Source organism: Trifolium pratense, linkage group LG7 (assembly GCF_020283565.1).
Source record: "Trifolium pratense cultivar HEN17-A07 linkage group LG7, ARS_RC_1.1, whole genome shotgun sequence".
NCBI classification, from domain to species: domain Eukaryota; kingdom Viridiplantae; phylum Streptophyta; class Magnoliopsida; order Fabales; family Fabaceae; genus Trifolium; species Trifolium pratense.
In genome coordinates this window covers 28,322,759-28,344,670 of record NC_060065.1, presented here as the reverse complement: position 1 = coordinate 28,344,670, position 21,912 = coordinate 28,322,759, and the positions used below count along the sequence as shown (strand labels likewise).

The 21,912-nt window shown below is 31.9% G+C and overlaps 3 protein-coding genes across 4 annotated transcripts; 1 reads left to right on the top strand and 2 right to left on the bottom strand.

The window, feature by feature from the left end:
* The first annotated feature begins 9,775 nt into the window (after nt 1-9,775).
* On the top strand, nt 9,776-12,239 carry LOC123893725 (protein FAR1-RELATED SEQUENCE 5-like). The gene is made up of 2 exons (XM_045943523.1): nt 9,776-10,408; nt 10,562-12,239. The coding sequence occupies exons 1-2, from the start codon at nt 10,350-10,352 to the stop codon at nt 11,730-11,732; spliced, it is 1,230 nt and encodes a 409-aa protein (XP_045799479.1). The 5' UTR covers nt 9,776-10,349; the 3' UTR covers nt 11,733-12,239.
* Nucleotides 12,240-12,768: 529 nt separating this feature from the next.
* On the bottom strand, nt 12,769-14,899 carry LOC123898325 (aldehyde oxidase GLOX-like). Its single transcript, XM_045949252.1, has one exon. The coding sequence runs from the start codon at nt 14,810-14,812 to the stop codon at nt 13,130-13,132; it is 1,683 nt and encodes a 560-aa protein (XP_045805208.1). The 5' UTR covers nt 14,813-14,899; the 3' UTR covers nt 12,769-13,129.
* Nucleotides 14,900-16,219: 1,320 nt separating this feature from the next.
* Nucleotides 16,220-20,309, bottom strand: LOC123898324 (E3 ubiquitin-protein ligase RGLG2-like). 2 transcript variants are annotated; one of them, XM_045949251.1, is made up of 12 exons: nt 20,091-20,309; nt 19,592-19,863; nt 19,027-19,111; nt 18,781-18,921; nt 18,569-18,682; nt 18,383-18,480; nt 17,552-17,631; nt 17,359-17,464; nt 17,147-17,274; nt 16,868-17,042; nt 16,599-16,655; nt 16,220-16,502 (listed from the first exon to the last, which is right to left on the bottom strand). In XM_045949251.1, exons 2-12 carry the CDS (start codon nt 19,841-19,843, stop codon nt 16,422-16,424), a joined length of 1,317 nt encoding a protein of 438 aa, XP_045805207.1. In that variant the 5' UTR covers nt 19,844-19,863; nt 20,091-20,309; the 3' UTR covers nt 16,220-16,421. The 2 variants fall into 2 exon arrangements, with proteins under 2 accessions (XP_045805207.1, XP_045805205.1); XM_045949249.1 differs by having other exon boundaries at nt 17,147-17,464; nt 20,091-20,250.
* Nucleotides 20,310-21,912: the final 1,603 nt, after the last annotated feature.

The following is a 21,912-nucleotide window of genomic DNA, read 5'->3' as shown; positions in this document are numbered from 1 at the left end:
CCACTTTCTAGACACACAACTTTGTAACAATTAACTTGTAAAACGAGAATATAACTCGTATAGTTAGTTGGAAAGAATTCTTAAGCCTTTGCGGGAATTCTTTCTAAAGTTGAATATTATTTTCTTTTGTGCCGACGTTATTCCTTGGAGCTTTTGTCCAGGTTTTTATTTTATTTTCTTTCTTTTATTTTTCTTTATTGTTTTTATTTATTTATGCTTTATTTATTTATTTGCTTTATGTTTTTATTTCCCGCTTATTTATTTATTTCGTCTTTAGTTTTAGTTATGTCTAGCTAATTTAATATTGCTAGGATGTGTGATTAGTAGCTAGTAGGGTTTCGATAGTTAGTTCGCGCGCTAGTTTCTTTTAAGTTTTCTTTAAGCAGTTTTTATTTTTAAATGACTATAATTTGTCACGAGAGTGAGAATTAATTAAAGTAGGATCAACATAGAACGCCACATGAGATTTCTACTAGATAGTAAAAACTGAACATTGATTCTAATTCGGAAGAACGCCCACTTAGGATTAGAGTCGATAATTATTTCTAATTCGGAAGAACGCCCACTTAGGATTAGAAGTAATTTAATTATATTTGGTTTTCAAAAAGTACTTTATTAGCGGATGTGAGACGAGAGTTTAGCATCACCTTTATAATCTACAACATTAGTCAAGATTCGCGATAGCTGAGATTAGTGTTTTTAAACCAATATAATTCGAAAACTTAATTGTTTACACCACTAAATATCTAGAAGCAACGCAACTACTTTGTAAAGTATTTTATTAATTTCATGATGAGAGTTGTGAGAGCTGGAAGTGAGAACGGCTTTCGCCTGGAGCATCGACTTTATTAAAATACGACAACTAGGTGGTGTAGTAATTTTACTTAGCACGAAAACTACTTTGATAAGTATTTTATAATTTCATGATGAGAGTTGTGAAAGCTGGAAGTGAGAACGGCTTTCGCCTGGAGCATCGCTTTTATTAAAATACGACAATTAGATGCGGTAGTAATTTTACTTAGCGCGAATTAAATATCGAACCCTGTGAAGCAACTAAGAGCTCATCCTAGCAATACGCTTTATTATTCTAAAAACCCAAAAAAATATTTTCTTTTTGTTTTATTTAAAAATTCTACTACTATTTACTATTTAGCCTTAGATTTACAACGTAACATTAGATAACGGTAGGTCGACTATTGGTCTCTGTGGGATCGATAATCTTTTAAAACTACACGCGGCAAGGCTGTATACTTGCAGCGCATCAAATACTTAGAATTAGCATCTCCTTCTTTGAGCCACAACGAGCGAGACTGCTGCCAGGAGATGCTGGCATTCATCCGAGATAGAGATCGAATATCCGACATTATCCCATGAAGTTCCTCAACCTCGTCATCCAAAGGATCATCCTCCTCCCCCTTCTGATCAAGGTGAGAAAGCCGAGCTTTAAGGGAATCTATCTTACTGGATAAGATATGAGTGTGAGTCAGATGCCATTCTTTCAGAGCCAGCTTAATCATCTTAAATTTCTCTTTAAGAACATAACCCCCCCAGCCGTCAACCTGAAAAGAATTCCATTTATCCTTCACAAAGAGCTTATATCCAGGGACATCTGACCAACACTTCAACAACCTCGATGGTCGGGGCCCCCAATTCTCCTCATTAGCTGACAAAATCAGGGGACAATGATCAGATAGACTCTGCATCTGCGCCACCTGCATACAATTTGGCCAAGCCAAACACCATTCCTCGGAAAGCAAAAACCTGTCTAAACGACTCATCGAGAGACCATCCCCTTTATACCACGTAAACTTTCGCCCACTCAAAGGAAGGTCGACCAAGGTGTTTTCTTCGATGAAGCGATTGAAAGGGATAGAATCCAAAGAACGGTGCCCCGCCCGTGAAGAACGTCGTTCGTCAGCATTCTTCACAGCGTTAAAGTCCCCACACACACACACCCTCCTCCGATCACAACGACTGAATCCTTTTTTACGTTATATACAAAGATAATTATTTTGTACTAGCGGGCCAGACAGACGCGTTCCGCGCATGCTTGTGTCTAACTATGTCCAAAAAAAACGACATGTCTTATGTTATGGTGAGTTTGTTAATAAAAGATTTTCGCTACTAAAAAAAATTTGTGACTTATGTTATGGTGAATTTGTTAATAAAAAATTTTTATTGCTAAAAAAAATAAAGGTATTGTTGGTATTATGAAAAGTCCACACCAAAAATGGTTATGCATGCGGTTACCAATTCCTTGAATCAACCACTCATGTATGAGAGAGTAAAGTTGGAAATAAAAAAAATTCACACCAAAAAAAAGTATTCTCTTTATTATATGTATAGATTTCTTGTCCCATTTGATTTAATTCAATTGGTTTAATATTGATAATTTATATGTTTACAAGAATAAGAATGATTTTTTTTTTTTTATATTATATGCAATTTAAATTGAATTTTTTTTTTAAAAAAAAATTATATTTTTTTATTAAAGGGTCACTTTTATATTTAGCACAGAACCTTCTAAAACTCGGAGACGCCCCTGTTCACAGCAAGAGAACAATCTAACGTTAATCTATTCCCTTCATTCGAGCAAACAGTCAGTTTGGTCCCTGAAATTGGCACTTGCTGTCGTAGTAGTCCCTGAATCATCAAAAAACATTTTAAGATCCCTGAATGTAATTTTCGTTAGTCAGAATAGTCCCTGACGTAAATTTTTAGCAAAGAACCGTTTGATGTGCTGACGTGGACGATTTGTTGACTTCATTGACCAATACATGTCACTTTCTTTAAAATTTGATGCCACGTAAGCGGGGACCATATTGAACGCAAAATAGGACAAAAAGAAAGATGAACATTGAGGGACTAAAGTGACTAAAAGAGAAAATCACCTCCAAATATAAAACCCTAAATCAATCTTCATCTTCTTCCTCTTCCCATCTCCATCTTCTTCCTATTCTCATTGAAATTTTATCAATCATAACCTCTCCATAATCATAAAGCAGCCTCTAACATAAATTGAAATTAACTTATTCATCTCAACTTTTTCAAAAACTATCTAACTTCTTCATAAACAACTATAAAGAAGCCTCTAACATAAATTGAAATTGCACTTGTCTTCTCCAGATATGTTCAAACAAATTTGAGTGGATTTTTCGATATTCTTAATTACTAAGGATTTCAAAACCAAATCAAATAGTAAAATAATGTATGTAGATGATTTTGGATTCCCACTTTACCTCCCCCTTTCATCTTTCAAGGATTTCAAAAATGGTATAAAGATTATGATTGATAAAACTTCAATGAGAATAAGAAGAACATGGCCATGAGAAGAGGAAGAAGATTTTGTTTTGGTGAAACAGAAGAGGAAGAAGATTTTGGATTCCCACTTTATATTTGGGGGTGATTTTTTCTTTGTCAATTTAGTCCCTCAATGTTCATCTTCCTTTTTGTTTAATTTTTCCTTCAATATGGTCCATGCCTACGTGGCATCAAATTTTAAAGAAAAGTGACACATATTGGTCAACAAAGTCAACAAATTGTCCACATCAGCACTATCAAACAGTTCTTTGCTAAAACTTGACGTCGGGGACTATTTTGACTAACGGAAGTTACATTCAGGGAGTTTTAAATGTTTTTTGATGATTCAGGGACTAATATGACAGCGAGTGCCACTTTCGGGGATCAAAGTGACTGTTTACTCCCTTCGTAAAAAAAATACTACTAGTACACAGATACATACATATTACATAGTACTACAAAGAAAATTCAAAATGATCTACTAGAGTCTAGATCAGAGTAGCAGGATCAGAATCGCTGCTGCCAGCCAGTATGTTTGCAATTGCAACGCGGTGCCATGTCAAGGACGAGTCAGCTTTACTTCAAATGTTATCCAAACCTTTTTCCGTGTGTCCATCCAGAATGTTAGGTAGCCTTTTCGGCCAATCAGGGCGCATGGCGGTTCTAATTAAATATTCTATACGTAGGTGTGTACCAGTACACTGTTGATATGATTAATAAGTGACAAGTATTTAATGCAATTTTATTTCTTTTTTAAGTTTTTTTTTCATTAAACACTACTTTTAAATATTTACAAATGTATCCTTCCTATAAATATAATCATCAATTATGTTCTACGGTAAATCAAGACATCCATCAAATCTTTCAAATATTTTAAGCAATTTTGACAACATATTTTATGCATGCATCAATCACGTTTTTTTTAATCAATTTTTTTTAACAAAGGTTCAAATATCTTAATATGATTTAATTATTTAATATCCTATAAAAATCATATGACTATCGTATTTTGACAACACTAGAACATCGACCCGTGCGGTGCACGAGTCTGATTAGCGGTAAGATATATAAAGATTAAATAAGATATGATAATTCCAATAATGTAAGGTATATGAAAAAAGTTGAGTAACATTAAACGATAGTTCAACAATAATTTTGGATAAATATTTATACAAAGAAAATTATGTTATATTACGGAAGACTTCCTTATAGACCACATTCGAAGTCTTAGTCGTATCTTCACCGTCGTCATCGATGATCAATATTTTTAGAGTAATGCTATATATAGCGAACAAGTTTCTTCGTGAATGTCACGAATTGGTTTTTTTTTTTACGCTTCCTTCCAACAAAAGTTAGTTGTCGACGGATTCTCCACGTGAATCTAGCACTTGTTACTAAATATATCTAGCTAGTCATGTGCCACATACAATTTGTCACTTTAACATTCACTAAATATTTCTACAGCTTGATGTCACTGTTGCAACATCAATTTGATCACGTTTCTGTTTTTAATTTTTTAATAGATTGTTCCTATTTTTTAATTTTGTTTACCATCGGTATCTAGCCCACCGGACCGCCTAATTTAGTTTGGTTGAAAGTTCTGACAGTAAGTGGTTTCAGTCTCCTCCCATAGTGGTTGCGTGAATCAAATCATGGTTCTCTCGATCGTAACAAAAATCATGAAGAAATCATATTTTGAGTTTTTTTTCTTTTTTGGACGTACAAATTTTTTATGATGTTCTAAACCTATCTACTATTAAATCACTCAAAAATACAAGTTATCTTAACTTTATGAATTAAAATTGAGTGCAAAATAATTTTTTAGGGACTAAAAATTTATTAAAATTAAATAAAGACTATCCTTAGAAGATCACTATTTTATAGGGACTAAAAATATATTTAATTCACCAATCGTTAGTTGGTTCAGTGGTGATTGACGCTGAACTTGGTAGGGAGGACCACGGTTCGATCCCTCGCAACTGCGATGAGAGAGGGCTGGAACCACTTGATGTCAGAATTAACCCCCGAATCAGATTAAACTGGTGGTGAAAACCAAAAAAATATATTTAATTCTACACTAAAAAATAATTTACCTATTTTTGTTTTATTGCATTATTAAGATTTTTATTTACACTTATTTAAGATGTTGCTGAGTGAGTGGACAATGATCATATGTATATGATACATTATAATTTATAATAGTATAATAAGGCATGCAACTTTGTGTTAAAAAACGATAAATTGATGAAAATAGTGCATTCGCTATATTTCACGAAAAGTTTTTTCGCTTGATTCAGCATTTTCCATATTTTTAATCCTTTTCTAGCTAGAAGTAACTCTTGAAATTGCAACATACAACTGACCAGGTGAAAACATTGGCGACGGAAGATATATCCCAACATGCTTTAAAGATTGTCCCCGACTCTTATTAATAGTCATCGCAAAAGAAATCATTATAGGAAATTGTCTCCGTTGAAATTTAAAAGGAATTCTCACGTCAGATGGTGTCAGAAAAAATCTAGGTATGAAAACCTGACCACCAATATTATTTCCTGAAATAAATTTTCCTTCAAGAGCACGTTTTCTCAATCTCGTAATAATAAGTCTTGTTCCATTGCACGCTTTATATATATATATATATATATATATATATATATATATATATATATATATATATATATATATATATATATATATATATATATATATATATATATATATATATATAAAGTTAGCATAAATTTTTAAAACAATATCGATTTCAAGAATAAAGATAATAAATCACACGTGATAATAACTTTCCGAATCTCACATGATAATTATTCTCTAAATATATGATCCGGTAGAAAAAAAATCATCGATCAGGAAAGACATAAAAATATTTCGTGATGAATAATATAGTCAACAATAATTTTGATATGATATAATTTTAAAATTGATGGTGCTTATCAATTATTGCACATAATTTTAATCATAATTGATATACTTGCCATAGTGGTTGGAAATATTGCCTTGCACCAAAGGGTTGTGGGTTCTAATCCTAGTTAAGGGAAAATTGTATTATTTTTTAATAAAAATTGCAAGATAAAATGGAGGGAAAACAACGAAAACAAATTAGGGTTTAGGGTTTGCTTGTGTATACAAACTTATAATATAAAAGATATGATATTTTCTCAAAAAAACCTTATGAATTTAACAATTTTATTATTATTATTATTATTATTATTTTATCCAACTATGATTTTAATATTTCAATATTATTTCTTAGTTTTTTTAATATTATTAGTTTATAAAGTTTAATATTTATTTACTGTTTAACAATTAATACATATAATTATTAAAAACATTTATTTTTTTACGAAAAAACTTATAATTTTTAATATGTTCAAATATTTTATTGTAATACCGTTAATTTTTAATATTTTATAGTATTAAATAAGTTTTTTGTCGCTGCAAAATTACTAAATTTAATTTTTCGTCTTCTTAAAAACATGTCATGTTTTCATCCCTACAAAATGTTTATGCATGCAATTTTAGTCATGTTTTTAAGTTGATGTGTATTTATGATGATTTTGCAAATATGTATAGAGCATTATCAAATATTTGTCCAAAAATTAGGAGCTAAAAATTTTATTTTTAGGTCAGAACATTCGCTACTTATATCATGATATTTTGATTTAGAAAATTCATATTTAATAATCTCAGTTTGAAAAATACTAAAGGTTCGTAAATTAACTTTTTATATTGTTCTATACATGCTTGATTGTCGAAATTTAAATTCAAAAGTTATTGTTAGTCAAATTAGGTGATATTGAATGACTTGATTGAAAAAATTTGAATTCCTTAATGAAAGTAAACATAATTAGTTATGTTTACACATAAACTATGTTTCAAGTTGAGTTTGATCTATAAATTTTGATTTTTTAGTCACAATTGACATTATTATTAGTTGAGACTTAATGATAATTTCATATGAACTACATTTCTTAAGTCATAGTTAATCTATCTAGTTGAGGTTTAACTGTTTGATTGTCAAAATTTGAATTCTTAAGTGTTTACCATTTCAATTTGGTCAAGTTAAAAAGTCAGATTGAGAATTCAATAGTTGTGACTTAACAATAGTTGTCAGTGCAATAATATAATATTGAACTGTTAGATTGTTGAAATTCAAATTTTTAAGTGTTTATCATTCCAATTAGGTCAAGTTAAATAGATTAACTAAGATGAATTGATTTCCTATGTCACAGTTGAGAAAATTAGTTGAGACTTAACACTCATTTCATATGAATTACGTTTCTTGGGTCATAGTTAATCTAACTAGTTGATGTTGAACTGTTACATTGTCGACATTTAAATTCTTAAGTGTTTTACATTTCAATTTGGTCAATTTATTTTCTTAGTTCTTATCGGTAGAATTGGTAACAACTTAATAATCTTTTTTGATAACTAGGTTTTTTGAGTCATAGGTAATCCAATTAGTTGATATCGAAGTGTTATATTGCTAAAAATTTGAATCTCATGTGTGTCGTTCCAATTAGGTGGTATTGAATTGTTTGAGAAAAAATTTAAAATCAAACACGTACGGTTTACTCTTTTTTTAAGAATCACACACTGCATGAAAACCTCAATTTCCTAATAAAACCCGTTGAGTGCTAAAAGTCCTCAACAAGTAAGAAAAGCCCTCAAACTTATTTCAAAAATTCATGGAAAATATATACAGATGATTCATTTCAAATCATCGAGACATCTCATGTTCTATCTCAAGCGACAATTCTCAATCTGGGATTGCAGTAAGAATCATAAAGTATAATAGATTCACCCAATAGATTCACATATCAAAATACAGTACCATTTAAGATAGCATCCAACTTTAAAATTATGAGTGTAGTGTTCACAATGTTTTCTTTAGGGTCATATGAAAGCATCCAACTACTTGAAACATTTATAGAACAAATAATCTCCATAATTCAGTTTGGATCATCAAGGCATCCCATATTCCATCTCGCAGCAGCAAATATCCGTCTATATTTGCATTCAGGGTCATTAAATCACAACAAATTCATCCCTTCTATTATGAATGAATAAAATTCAATTCATATAACATAACATTGAAGGCACCAGACAACTTTTAAATTATAAGTAAATTAACAATGCATCCATAATATCATGAATGAATCAAATTCAATTCATGTCAACATCTCATTGAAGGCATCAAGCAACTTTTACATTATGAGTAAAGAGTTCATAATGTATTTTTACGGTCAATGAGGCATCCAAATACTAGCAACAACTATGAACGAATCAAATTCAATTCATATCATTATCGCATCGAAGACATCAGGCAACTTTTACAAAGAGTTCATAATATCTTTTACGGTCAATGAGGCATCCAAATACTAGCAACAGTTTATATAACAAATAATATTCATTGATTCCTTTCGGGTCATCGATACATCCAATAATCCATCCCTTATATTATGTATGAATCAAATTCAATTCATATTGATATCGCATCGAAGGCATCAGGCAACTTTTACATTATGAGTAAAGTGTTCATAATGTTTTTACGGTCAATGAGGCTTCCAAATACTAGCAACCGTTTATATAACAAATAATATTCATTGAGGCAGCCGATAGTCTCAAAATTTAGGCCCATAATATATTATCTCGCAGTATTGAATTGCATTCAAGTCATAAAAGCTCAATAGATACCATTCTTACATTGCGAATACAAATTCATACTCGTAATGGATTTAAAGCATTGTAAGCTTTTCTTAAAAATTGCTTAGGCATCTCAACAATTACAAAGTTTTGGAGCAAAAAAAATATTCATGGATTCCTACCATCAAACTTGGGGGTTATATCATATAAGAAATTATATGATAAATGCTTAACTAAGCTGCTTATCCAAAACAAAACCTAATTCAATGTATATATGGATATACAACTTATATACCATACGATGTGAAGATCAAAGAATTTGCCTACCTCTTGTACTCGAACTCGGAGTTTCAGATCCCCTGCCTCTACTTATTTTACAATGTCCTCTATTGTTTGAACTTTGTAAGGTATTGACATGAAATTTGTACTTACATATGAATGTTACAACAGACTTTGAATTATCCTACCAGTGAGGTTTCACAAGAGCCATGGCATGACATATGAATAAAAATTGAAAGAGAAATTGATCGAAATAGAAAACGAAATGAAAAGGTACTTTGCAAAGAAACCCTAAATTACTTTGTAAAGAAACCCTAAGTTTGAAATTGAAATAGAAATTGATTGAAACAGTAATTGAAATAGAAAATGAGAAAGAAGGTTTAGTAATTGAAATTTTCTTCACAGAAAGCGGCGGCCGGAGAGAGGCAGCGAAGGGAGGGAGGAAGCGTTATTCACTGAGTGAGCGGCGGAGAGAGAAGCGATCGGGAGAACAAAATTGGAAAGAATGAGTGCTATGGATTGGGAAAAATGGTGTTCTTAGCTTCTTTGTTTTTTCCGAATGGGACTCAGATTTTGTTTTGTTTTTTCAAGCAAGTTTTGGGGTTTGGGAAATGGGAAAAAAATTCACTAATGAAATGAAAATCTTTGAGTTTTAAGTTTTTTTTACAGTAATTTACGGGAATGGATTGTCTCCCGTGGAGACAAAACTGGAGAGAATAATGTGACTTAATCACAGCCATTCATTTCTTAAAGTGAAAAATCCATGGATAAAATTAAAACACAAAAATAACTTGTCGTTTTGGCTCTTTCCTTTCCCTCTTTTCTTTCCCTCCCTTTTCACTTTTCACGTTGAAACCCTTTATCTTCTTCAATAACAACAATCAACTCGGTGACACCATCTTCCTCCTGTGCTGACTATTTGACATCATCATTACAAGCTAGTTGGTTGACCTCGCCGTTGGCTCCGTTTATCGTTATCGTGTCCTCTGGTTTATTGGATAACGTCGTTGTCGTCGTCTTCGCCGTTGCCGTCGTCTCCGACACGATTGGTTAATGTTAGTCTCTCTGTTACGACATCCATTCATTGTCTCTGTTATTCCATTTCTAGGATGAATATTGAGTCGTCTATCCATCGTCCATGGTTGGAAGAACAATTTCAAGCTAACAGGTAACAACTTGTTTATGTATAATGAACTTGGTTACATTAGTTTGGTGATAGTAGACTTGGTAATAGTACTGAAATTATTCCAGTTACTTAGTTAATAATGAACTTGTTTTATAGTATTGATTTTAATTAGTTCTTTCCATTTCAATTAATTAGGTTGCCAATGGATTCTGTGGTTCCACAAGAAACCATGTCTATGGATAACGAACTTGAGTGGCAACCTCAATTAGGCAAACTATTCAATACTTGGGAAGAGGCATGGGAATTTTGGAAGGATTATGGGGGAAAAATTGGATTTAATGTTCGAAGGCAATATTTTAATCCAGACAAACATGGAATGATTTTGTCTGCAAGATATGTGTGTAGTAAAGAAGGTGTTCGTAAGCCAGATAAAAGAGATCGCTTAACAAGTAATCGTCGATTTCAAACAAGAACCGGATGCCCTGTTAAGATGGGAATTAAATACTTGAAAGATATTGCCAAGTATAAAATTCATGATTTTTTTGATAAGCATAATCATGAGTTGCACCTTCCTGAGACGACTCACATGCTTGCATCTCAACGTAATTTATCTAAAATTCAAGCTCATGAGATAGACTTGGCAGATGATGCAGGAATCAAGCAAAGGGCTTTATTTGAGCTAATGAGCAGGCAAGTTGGTGGCAGAGAGAACCTTGGTTACACACGTGTGGATCAAAAGAATTATCTTCGCATCAAACGATTGAAAAACATGGCATACGGGGAGGTTGGCAGTTTATTACAACACTTTCAACAAAAGTGTATAGAAAATCCATCATTTTACCATGGAATCCAATTAGACATTGATGAACAAATAACAAATATTTTTTGGGCTGATGCGAGAATGATAATGGATTATGAATACTTTGGTGATGTAGTCACTCTTGACACTACATATAGTACTAACAATGCATATAGACCATTGGCTATATTTGCAGGATTTAATCACTTTAGAGGAGTGGTCATTTTTGGTGCTGCGCTTCTTTATGATGAAACTGCAGAATCATTTGAATGGTTGTTTAGGGAGTTTTTGAAGGCTCATAAAAGTAAGAAGCCTCAAACTGTTTTCACGGATCAGGACCACGCAATGGCTAAAGCTTTACGTGAGGTAATGCCTGAAACATACCATGGTTTATGTACTTGGCATTTGATGCAAAATGTCTTAAAACATCTTGGTCATTTGATGAAGAATGGTTCTAATTTGTTGAGAGACATTAAGTTTTGTATGGTTCTAAATGTAGAGTTTCCATTGATCAAAACTTCAAAGTACAAGATCTTAAAGATCAAATGTTACAACAAAGAACTATAATTTTACATTGATGTACAAACAATCTAATACAAGTTGATAACCATCCCTCTTTTACAAATGTTACTCTTTCACACCATTGCTTTTTTACAATCTCTATTTTGCAATTGTCACTGAATTTGAAAATAAACTGATGATAATAAGAATCTTCAAGTGGGAGAAGAAAGAGGGAAAAATAGAGAAGGGGTTGTCACACTACTCCACGTCACTTCCCCGTCGGTGACGATGTTCTGCTTGCGGCAGCACACTACTCCACCACTTGACTTCCCCACCCACCACGTTCTGTGTCGGCCACGACCAGGACAGCGGCTGCTGTTGCTTCAAACACAACTAACCCCACACCGTCGCGAATCACGTTCTCACACAGGCCGCCATGAATTGCGTTCATCCACTGGCCGTTTCATAATTAACAAGAGAGGTGTAGAAATTTGAGTTTTGGAGTTGCAGATTTTGTGATAGGTTGAAATGGGTTTGTAATTTTGTAATTTTTTGACTAGAAATTTGAGTTTTAGAGTTGCAGAGAACTAAGGTTGAAATGAGTTTTGAAGGGGAGAAGTCAGAAAACGACAAGTTGTTTTTGTGTTTTAATTTTATCCATGGATTTTTCACTTTAAGAAATGAATGGCTGTGATTAAGTCACATTATTCTCTCCAGTTTTGTCTCCACGGGAGACAATCCATTCCCGTAATTTACATAGTACATAAAAAATATCATCCAATTTTTTTTCCGACTAAAATATATCCAACTTTTATTTTTAATATATCCAACTTACATTAATATAGTTTCCATGATATTTCCTACTATTTTAAAATTTAGACTCATAAAATTTGTTTAATCTGCAAAATTCCTTCTAACTATTTTTTTTAACAAATAAGCAATTGTATTAATTACAGAAGCATTTTTGGATTTTAGAATGCTTAATAAGTGTCCGGAACACTGTTTAGTATAACACTAAATTTAAATTTGATTTAAAATTGTAAACAAATGAAACATAAACTTCCATTTTAAATGAGCTTCATACAAGTAGAAATAAAAGGAGTGGCTTATCAAATAGTAATTTCTTTCTTCTATATATTAGAAGGAAAAACTACAAATACTGCATACCCCACTCTGCATATAACTTATAATTTTTTATCGGACAATGTATATAACTAACTACCGTACCAACTATATTTTGGCGTTCCGCATATATACGGCACCCTATTATGTAGTTATTTTTATACCGGTCTTCGTCTTGTGCAGAGACCTGATTAATAATATATTTGCCGTTAAAATATATATATATATATATATATATATATATATATATATATATATAATATATATAGTTTTTTCTCATTAGTTATATTTTGTAATAAAGTATAGATCCTTTAATTTGAGCCATTTTCATTTAAAGAAGCCTAAGCGTGTGCAAACTGAATCCACTGAGACAAACTTGGAATTCCTTCATTCACCACCGTGAGCAAGTAATAACCAGAAGGTGCAACAACAGATGATGGCGGAGCTTCCAATACTGCATGCACCCACCCCTTACTACTTCTCACCATCCTCTTGCACCTCAGATTCAACATCCTCTGATTCATGGCAAATGCATGAGTAGTAAACGGCGGTGAATAAACACTGAACCTCACATTATCGCTCGGCCTCTTCCCCAACAAAAACGTCACATTGAACTCTTTACCATACCCAATTGTATGCTTTTGTATTGTCAAGTTACTTGGCCTCCAAGTATGATACCTCTTTTCCATGTAATGTGGAACAAATGCTTGAAGTCTTAGTTCAGTTGGATATGCTGCATTGTGAAAAGTGTATCTCCCATGTGGGTTACTACCAGCTACTAATACTCTACCATCAGGAAGAAGAGTTGCTGATGAATGATACATTCTTGCTATCATTGTTTTCTTAAGTACGCTGAACCTTTTTCCTAGTCTTTTTTTTGGACTATAAAGATAAGGTTCAAGTGAAGCATTTCTAGCATTATCATATCCTGCACAACCATTTATAGCACCATTTACAATTAAGATGTTACCTGTAGGTAGAATTAGCATGTCGTGTAAGAAACGCGGTTTCGGCATGTAATCCATTTCCCAACTGTGTTTATTCCCTGTGATCACCATTCTCCCACAAGATCTTAAACCTTCAACGAACCTTTTTCTTCTAGCAGCATTGAGTGCTCCTGTAGCAGAACCTCCGCATACCATAACTTCAACTTTATGGAAATTGTCTTTATGGTCTAACGGTAGTAACACGGATGAGCCAGAACTCGGGTAGTTTCTCGACCCATTTCCTGGAATCCGAGGGAACGTCTTGATTACTCTATTGCGTCTCAAGTTGAGTAAGATGGAATCACGGTTTGCAAAAATGAACAAGTTTCCATCCGACGAAAGGTGAGTGAATGGATATAAATTGTTCCCTTCTGAATTCCTGTCATTGGTTTGGTGCAGAAATGGAAGGTTGAAAGATTTTTCATTAGGACTAATTTTCGGCACAAATTCATATGTGAAAACTCTTTTTCCGCCAACAATAACAACTCTGTCATGTTCTGGTAGAATCTGACTAGAAGCATACCACCTTTGATCAGATAGAGATTTCTTTGATTGTATCCAATCACATTGATGATGATTCCCACCACAAGGTCTATAGTATCTAACCCTTTTAGCACCTTGATGAAATCCACCTGTTTGTAGAAGTGTTCCATTGCTTAGGAAAGAGCCAGAGGAACACCAAGGATCAGTGTCAAGCCTCAAAGGTCTTATTCTATTGGAACTGATATCATACTCTACTGAATGAGCAAAGCATGTTGAATCAGTTAAATCATGTTGGTTTGTTTTACACATGGTTCCATTGAAGCGTTTACGAAGTTTGTACCTAGATTGGCCTGCTTCAGTTTGGTCGAACATTATGACGGTGTTTTCGTAGGTTAATGCCATATGCATACCAACGACACCTGTGTTGTTGAGAAGCAGTTGCCATTGGCCTTTTCTTCCTTGAAGGGGTATTTTTTGATTGGCACCATTGCTTAATCCAACACAAACAAAGATGAATAAGATAATAATCATGGTTTTAAAGCAAGACAGAAACATGTTTTACATATGCAAGGGTAGAGTGATGGATGGTTATAATTAAGATTCCAAATGGGAGGGTCCTTTTGTAGGACAATGTTTTGGTTTAGAGCCGAGTTAGTAGTAGTCATGCACTTGAAAATGTGCAATCAATTTGGCAAAACTTTAGCCAGCTCATCCTTAAATGTGATATTAAAATATTCATAGGAATCTTTTCGTGAGGGAAGTTTATAGATGAATAATAATAGGGAGTTTTTCTACTGTAAATTTGAATAATTCGAATGTACAGTAGTACATGAGGTTATTAAATTGATAAATTAGGAATTATTTTTATGAATTAATAAATTATTAGCTAATTATTGCATTTTAGAGATAATAATATCACAAGAAAATACATAATTTAATTGTTTATAAACATTACACTTGTGTCAACAACAAAAAAATTATACTGATTTTTCAACTTTTTTCATTAAAAAAATTCAATATTGAATATTATCAGGAATATAAATTATAAAAATATCAAATTTTATAGAAAACATGATTTCTTTTTAAAAAAATATTCATTTACTTATTAATTTAATGACTTTATGTACGGGTGCATTCGAAATTATCAAATATAGTAATATCCATAGAATTTACCTAACAACAACAACAACAATAACAATAATAATAATAATAATAATAATAATAATAATAATAATATTAATAATAATATCTGTGAAATCCAATTGAGTCGGGCTCATGCAAGAATGCATTTAGTATGCAAAAGAGTATTTCCGGGACCCCAATAATCTTTCTAGATGAGATGACAATGTATTAATTTGAAACATATAAACTTATGGGATTCTATAAATTGTTTTTTTATGGTATGAATTTAAAAAATAATTTTACTACGGTTAAATTTTTTTCTTTTTGATGATAATACGTCTAATTATATCTTGACTTGATATTTGATAACTTGAAATAATTTTCATATATTTATGATCTTTTATAATATTTATTTAGCATCTCCTTATCGAAATTGATATCCAAACCACTCAAATTGAACCAAATTGAAGAAATCTAAAGAAAATATTTTTAAGAAAATGATTTTGTTTTTTAAGAAATCTAAAGATTATTTTTAAAAAATCTAAAGCTATTTATGATTATCATAATTTTTTTAAAAAAATGTCAAGGTCCTACACTTTAGGTTCCTTAGTTTAAAAAAAAAAATCTAGAAAAGTTATTAGAATTAAATTTTCATTTTGGGGTTAAAAATAACTTTATTTACAAAATGATTTTCTAAAAAAATCTATAACAAACACAATGAAAATAATAAAATAATTTTAAAAATCTCGCAAAATAAGAAAAACAAAATATATTAGCCATATTAATAAAACATCAAGAAGCATGGAATATTATATTTGATGAATTTCAACAAAATGAATATATCGATGGAGAACCAACGCTATAATATAAAATAAAATGCACTCAAATCATGGACTTGACTCTTGAGTATGAAATTGTATAAAAATAAAATATTTACAATGAGGAACCTTCCCCCCCCATCCTCCCATTTCCTCCCTAGTCATCAAGAAACTTGCAGAAAACTAGGTTCCATACATACCAAAAGTCATGCACAAGATAAAATCTAATAAAGCTTTATTCTAGTATCAATGCTACTCCTGCAAATAGGGCATAACTGAAGATCTTGGCCGCACTCGCAGCAAGTCTGCAAATTAATAAAAAAAGACTCGCATAACTAACTAATGGGGGCATTCAATGATCTAAAATGTATGCGAGAAAACAAAACCACTGGCTTCCTAACCTGATGCCCGCAACCAAAGGCCATATCCTTCGGATTGGAGAGGCAAATGGGACAAAACTGCAGGGATGACAAAACAGAATAGTTTATAGGTTTTGAATTTGCATTAAATTGTGAATGTTAAAGTAAACTTCTCAGTGTCACTTTGATCCACAGATAGACTTCTACATGAGGATCACGAATGAAAAACGAGATGTAGAAACACTACTTAAGTCACAGTGCAATGTAGAAGGAAAAATGAACAGCAAGAGAAAACGGGTAGTTTGAAGCACCTGATTATCAGAAGCAGAACTTGCATGGGGGTTCGTGCCAACACTCTGTTTTTGAGACGGTGCACTGGGACGAAAACTGTTTTGATGGGAAACCTTTGGGGTGTTGAATGATGATGCACCATATTGAGGTGGTGGTAGAGGAATCCTGTGTATATCGCCATTCCTTCTACGATTGCTGTTTGAAAAATAATACACCTCAACTTAAACAGCTTCATATGAAGATGCCAAATTCAAACCCAATACAGAAAAAGACGGCAAAAAAAGAGTCAACATTGTTACCTCAATATATTAAGTTCTAGTGTTGCCTTGTACTGGGAAGGTATTTCCATCAAGGCAGAAAGTGCAAACTCGGCTTCCTTTCTAGACCGATCTGTGTTCTTTGACATTATTTCTGTGAAATTCACAAACTGCACAAGACAAAGCAAAAGAGAAAGGAAAAATAAGTTTAGAATCATTATTAAAAGTATAAACAGAATATGCTTTGAACATACCTGGAAATTATCGAATGCTCGAGCAGGTATGTTGTCATCAAATTGTTTCATCATGTCCCATGGCCCATCTCCAACTCCAACTAATATGATTGACAGGGGATATTCACTGGAAGTAAACATGTGATATTTTGTTAACAGCAGTGAACATATTGCAACCAAAAAATAAAATAAAGGAACACAAGCAGATAATTACCTAGCTTTTACAATAGCTTCTACAGTTTTCTTTTCTTGTGCACTCAATTGTCCATGATCAGTGTCAACACTTCTTGTCACCTGCGACAAGTTGACAATCTTCAACATCAATCCATTTATCATACTTAGTCTCTAATTGCTAATTGATGGCCAATGACAATCACAACCACACCATTACAGAATGTTGTTCAGCTAATGCTATATGAAAACTACAACTAATTCTTACTTTGATTTCAGTGTAATTTAGCAGCCTCCTTTGACCTTTAAACTTAGACCTTTGGAGTTGATATAAAATAGAGATTATAAAATAAATCTATCCCAAAAAAAGACACTTTATATCAAAAGTAAGTGATAATTGATATAGCATTCAATTAGCCAATAATCTAACCTTGTTCTCCAATATATATGGTTTTTTGGGCTACTAGTACTATCAGGGGCAGAGAGCAGAGTATGTTGAGGGGGAAAAACAAACTCACATGTAAGTGGTGTTTTTTGGAGGGGAGAAATGGGGTCGGATCGCCCAACAAGTTATTGTATCTCTTTATCCCTCTGAACAAAAAATTTATGCCTTTACCGTGACAAATGTTGCATTTGCTTGATTATTATTTAGTATAGACAAGTGTCAAGGTATTGAGTATTTAAGCAAAGAAAGATCTTAAGGTCAGCATCAACAATCGCAACCTCCTAACCCTCGAAAGAAAATAAAATAATCAAGTAAAAGAATTATAGTACAAGCAACTTAACTTAACCACTTCAATTATTCGATTTCAATATACATTTATTTAAATAACAATAAAAATTATTTTCAATTTCAAATCTGGTAATTCTCTACCTGCCCATCTGCTATAATCAATAAAACATGGTATTGGCCTTTACTTTGCTCAACTATGGTGATTGCCATCTCAATGATTGGGGCGAATGATGTGGGTCCTGCCATGAGTAGAGGAAGCCTAAGAAAAAAGTAGAATGAAATACATAAAAAGAAAGATGAAGTTTGACTTGACCGAAGTTCAAATACCTGCAAGCCTTAATTGAGGAACCAATTCCCTATACCGTGTCAGCACTTCTTCAAATCCATGACAAAATCTATCATCATCATTGAAACTAAAAACTTCCTGGTCATGTGTTGACGCTGCCAATGTAAACCAACACAGAATATAACTCAGCCAGCCGGACATTACATTAGATTCTAAAGAATAAATGTAATTCACAACAATGTATCTCATTTACCATCTCCGAATCCAAAGCAGGGAATCAAGTTATCCTCATCAAAGGATGACAATGTTTTCCCAATGATAGATATAGCTTGTTCATATGGATTTTGTTCATGCCCGATGTGATGCAGGCATTTCCTTTGGAATGAGCGTGCACCTAATTCAAAGGTAAGTTATGCACATTGACACAATTATAAAAAAAAATAAATAAATAAATAAAGAAAAGGAGAAAATAAAGAAGATTAGTCAGATGAAGCAAAACCTGTCCACTCATTGCTCTTTGTAAAATCGATACCAACAATGAGATTGGAAGACTCCAGGCCAGCACTTGCTAGAGCTTCAGTTACCTTCCAATATGGAAAAGAAAAATACTTGAGAACCTTATTAAAGCAAATGAATAATAATAATAATCCACCAAATGTAGTGACAAAAGTCAGCACATTGATATGACATTTACGTCCTCCAGATACAGAAATGCCTTGAAACTAATCATTGGTCAACATGAACATTATTAGGTCAAAAATCGAAAATGATGGTCCATGTGTCAAAAGACATATATATCAAACATGCAGCAAATAGACTACACTAGGAAATTATTTCTTTTAGTATATTCTTCAATTCATCGCCATCTTTATTATAATGATAATGCCAGGATATATAACAGTTAAAAGATCAAGAAAACAAAATGTTTCCAACATTGAATAGAAATAGCATATATCATTAAACTCGAAGCACCAAATTATTCCAAATGACTCAAGACCTGAAAGTCTTGTTAGTCCTCCAACTTTAGAGGTTGAATTCAACAATAATTCGACTCAAAAAATTACCTGTTCCAAACTATTATAGTTATCATCTATCCTTGTATACTTCTTATCTGATCTCTTGCTTTGTTGAGAAGCATGACTACCACCACTACCATAGTTTTGAGGTGGAGGTGGAGCCCCATAATTATACCCCATTGCTCCATGATCTTGTGTTTGTGGTAGATAAGGTGATTGATACTGCGGAAACAGCGGATTTGATCTCGAGGATGAAGAAAGTTGCCTAGAGCTTCTCCGTTTTGAATGTGATCCACCCATAAATTCTTTATTATCCTAGCCTAGGAAAATTTAACACCCCAATTCAATCATTCATTCAAATCAAATCCCTAAGAATTCATTATGTTAAAGTCACATTCTTGATATAATGTCCTTACATTAAATTTACAATTCAAGTTCCAAAACAAACACTCCATGTTAATTTAATCACATTGATTTCAATTGAAGAATATAAAAAAAATTAATGTTTAAGAAAGAAAGTAAAGGAAAGTTTTTTGATAGTTAGTACCTTGAAGAAGTTGTGAGAGAAAGTGAGTACAGAAGAAGGGTGGGAACTAACAGTGGAAAGAATTGATTAACGGTGGTGAAGGTTGCTTCCACGAACTTTCTTTAGATTTGACTAAGTTAGACAAACCAACAATTATTACTAAATTATTATCTATCTATCTATATATCTATCTATATCTATCTAACTTCTATATATTATTACTAGTCTGTGTAGTCGTGCGATGCACTGAAACGTGTTAAAAATTTATATAAAGTTACAAAATTATTGTTCAAAGAATCTTTAAAATGTTAAATATATAAAATATTAACATTGTGTGCCAAAATTGTCATAAATATATATAAATTATTTTTGTAAATAAATAAATTTTTATGTTAATTCATAAATTTTCATTGACAAAAATTGTATTTTTATAAACTGTTTTATCATAAATTTACTTGAAAAACTTATAATAATACATAAAAAACTTATTTATTTGCATAAGTTGTTTCGCATAAGCTAAAAAATAAGTCAATCTAAAAGGCCTTAAAATGGGTGTTGTTAGTTTTTTGAAAATAGTATGGTTGTTGTTTTTTTTCTTAGTGGCTAAATTTTTTATCTTAAAGGTGAACATGTCAGTGTCTGAGGTTCGAACACTGACTATTCAATATAAAATATGATGTCTCGACCAATTGAGTTAAACTCATGTGTGTTATTATTACTACTACTACTACTATATGTGTTGTTGGGAATTGAAAATTAGATGGATCGGAATATTAAATTTCATTAGAAAAGATTTGGTCTAGTGGTGAGGGGTTGGGGTAATATGTTATAGGTCATGGATTCGACCCTCATCTCATTGTAAACCAAAAAAAAAAGTGAATAATAATTTATGTGGACTAATTGGAGCTTTTGTCGGGAAATAGTGATTATGATAGTATTGTGTCTTACTCCCTTCGTTTATTTTTAAGTGTCTTTTTAGAATGTTATAAAAAAAGTGTCTTTTTAGAATAGTAACACAAAATTAGTAAATTATATTTTTGCACTTTATCTTTCTATTATACCTTTATTTTAATCCACCAACAAATTTTTATTTTTTTGCACACACTTTCTCTTTCCAATAAATTTAATATATTATGTAAAAAAAAAAATTTTTTTTCAAATATATAGCAATAATTAGTTTATTGAAAAAAAAATAAGAGTAATTGACCATAGGTATAATTGAATCATACCTTTAAAATTCCAAAAGGATAGTCAAATTGGAACGCTAAATTAGACGTCAAAAGACACTTAAAAAGGAATAGAGAGAGTAATATATTAAGGATAAAGATATATACATCTAGAGCAGTATCATAAAATGATGATTTTTTACGTGAAAAAAAAATATTATCAATCAAACTTGTTTAGAATTGGTATATTGTACTTATAATAAGTTATAATCCCCATAGTCATTTTTATAAGAGACAATTGAGTATATAAAAAATGATGTATTAAAACTATATTTTAAACAAATTAAATATATTAAATTTATTGATTCAATTGTTTCTTTGGGAATGAAGGTATTATCTTTTTTGTTTAAAAAAATGATTTTGGTTTAAAAAAATGATTTTGGTTTAAATATAAGTTTGGTTTTAAAAACAATTATTTTTAAAATAAAAAAATGTTATATGAAACAACTTCATATTTAAAACAATTTTTTTTTTACGGAAACAAAAAAAGAGCCAAGAAACAATGAGATTATTATTGCTCACGTTTTTAACAGAATTCCTCATTTATACACATATTTGTTCCTTGACTCATAGAAAAAAGTTAGTAATAAATATGAGAAGAAAATGTGAACAGTTTG

Bases quoted from the DNA above. Each gene is read 5' to 3' on its own strand.
- LOC123893725 (XM_045943523.1), top strand. From the start codon at position 10,350: ATGAATATTGAGTCGTCTATCCATCGTCCATGGTTGGAAGAACAATTT. The intron at 10,409-10,561 runs GTAACAACTTGT...TCAATTAATTAG, and splicing joins GAACAATTTCAAGCTAACAG to GTTGCCAATGGATTCTGTGG.
- LOC123898324 (XM_045949249.1), bottom strand. From the start codon at position 19,843: ATGGGTGGATCACATTCAAAACGGAGAAGCTCTAGGCAACTTTCTTCA. The intron at 19,112-19,591 runs GTAATTTTTTGA...CCATATTGGAAG, and splicing joins ACTATAATAGTTTGGAACAG to GTAACTGAAGCTCTAGCAAG. The intron at 18,683-18,780 runs GTAAATGAGATA...TTACATTGGCAG, and splicing joins CTGCTTTGGATTCGGAGATG to CGTCAACACATGACCAGGAA.
- LOC123898325 (XM_045949252.1), bottom strand. From the start codon at position 14,812: ATGTTTCTGTCTTGCTTTAAAACCATGATTATTATCTTATTCATCTTT.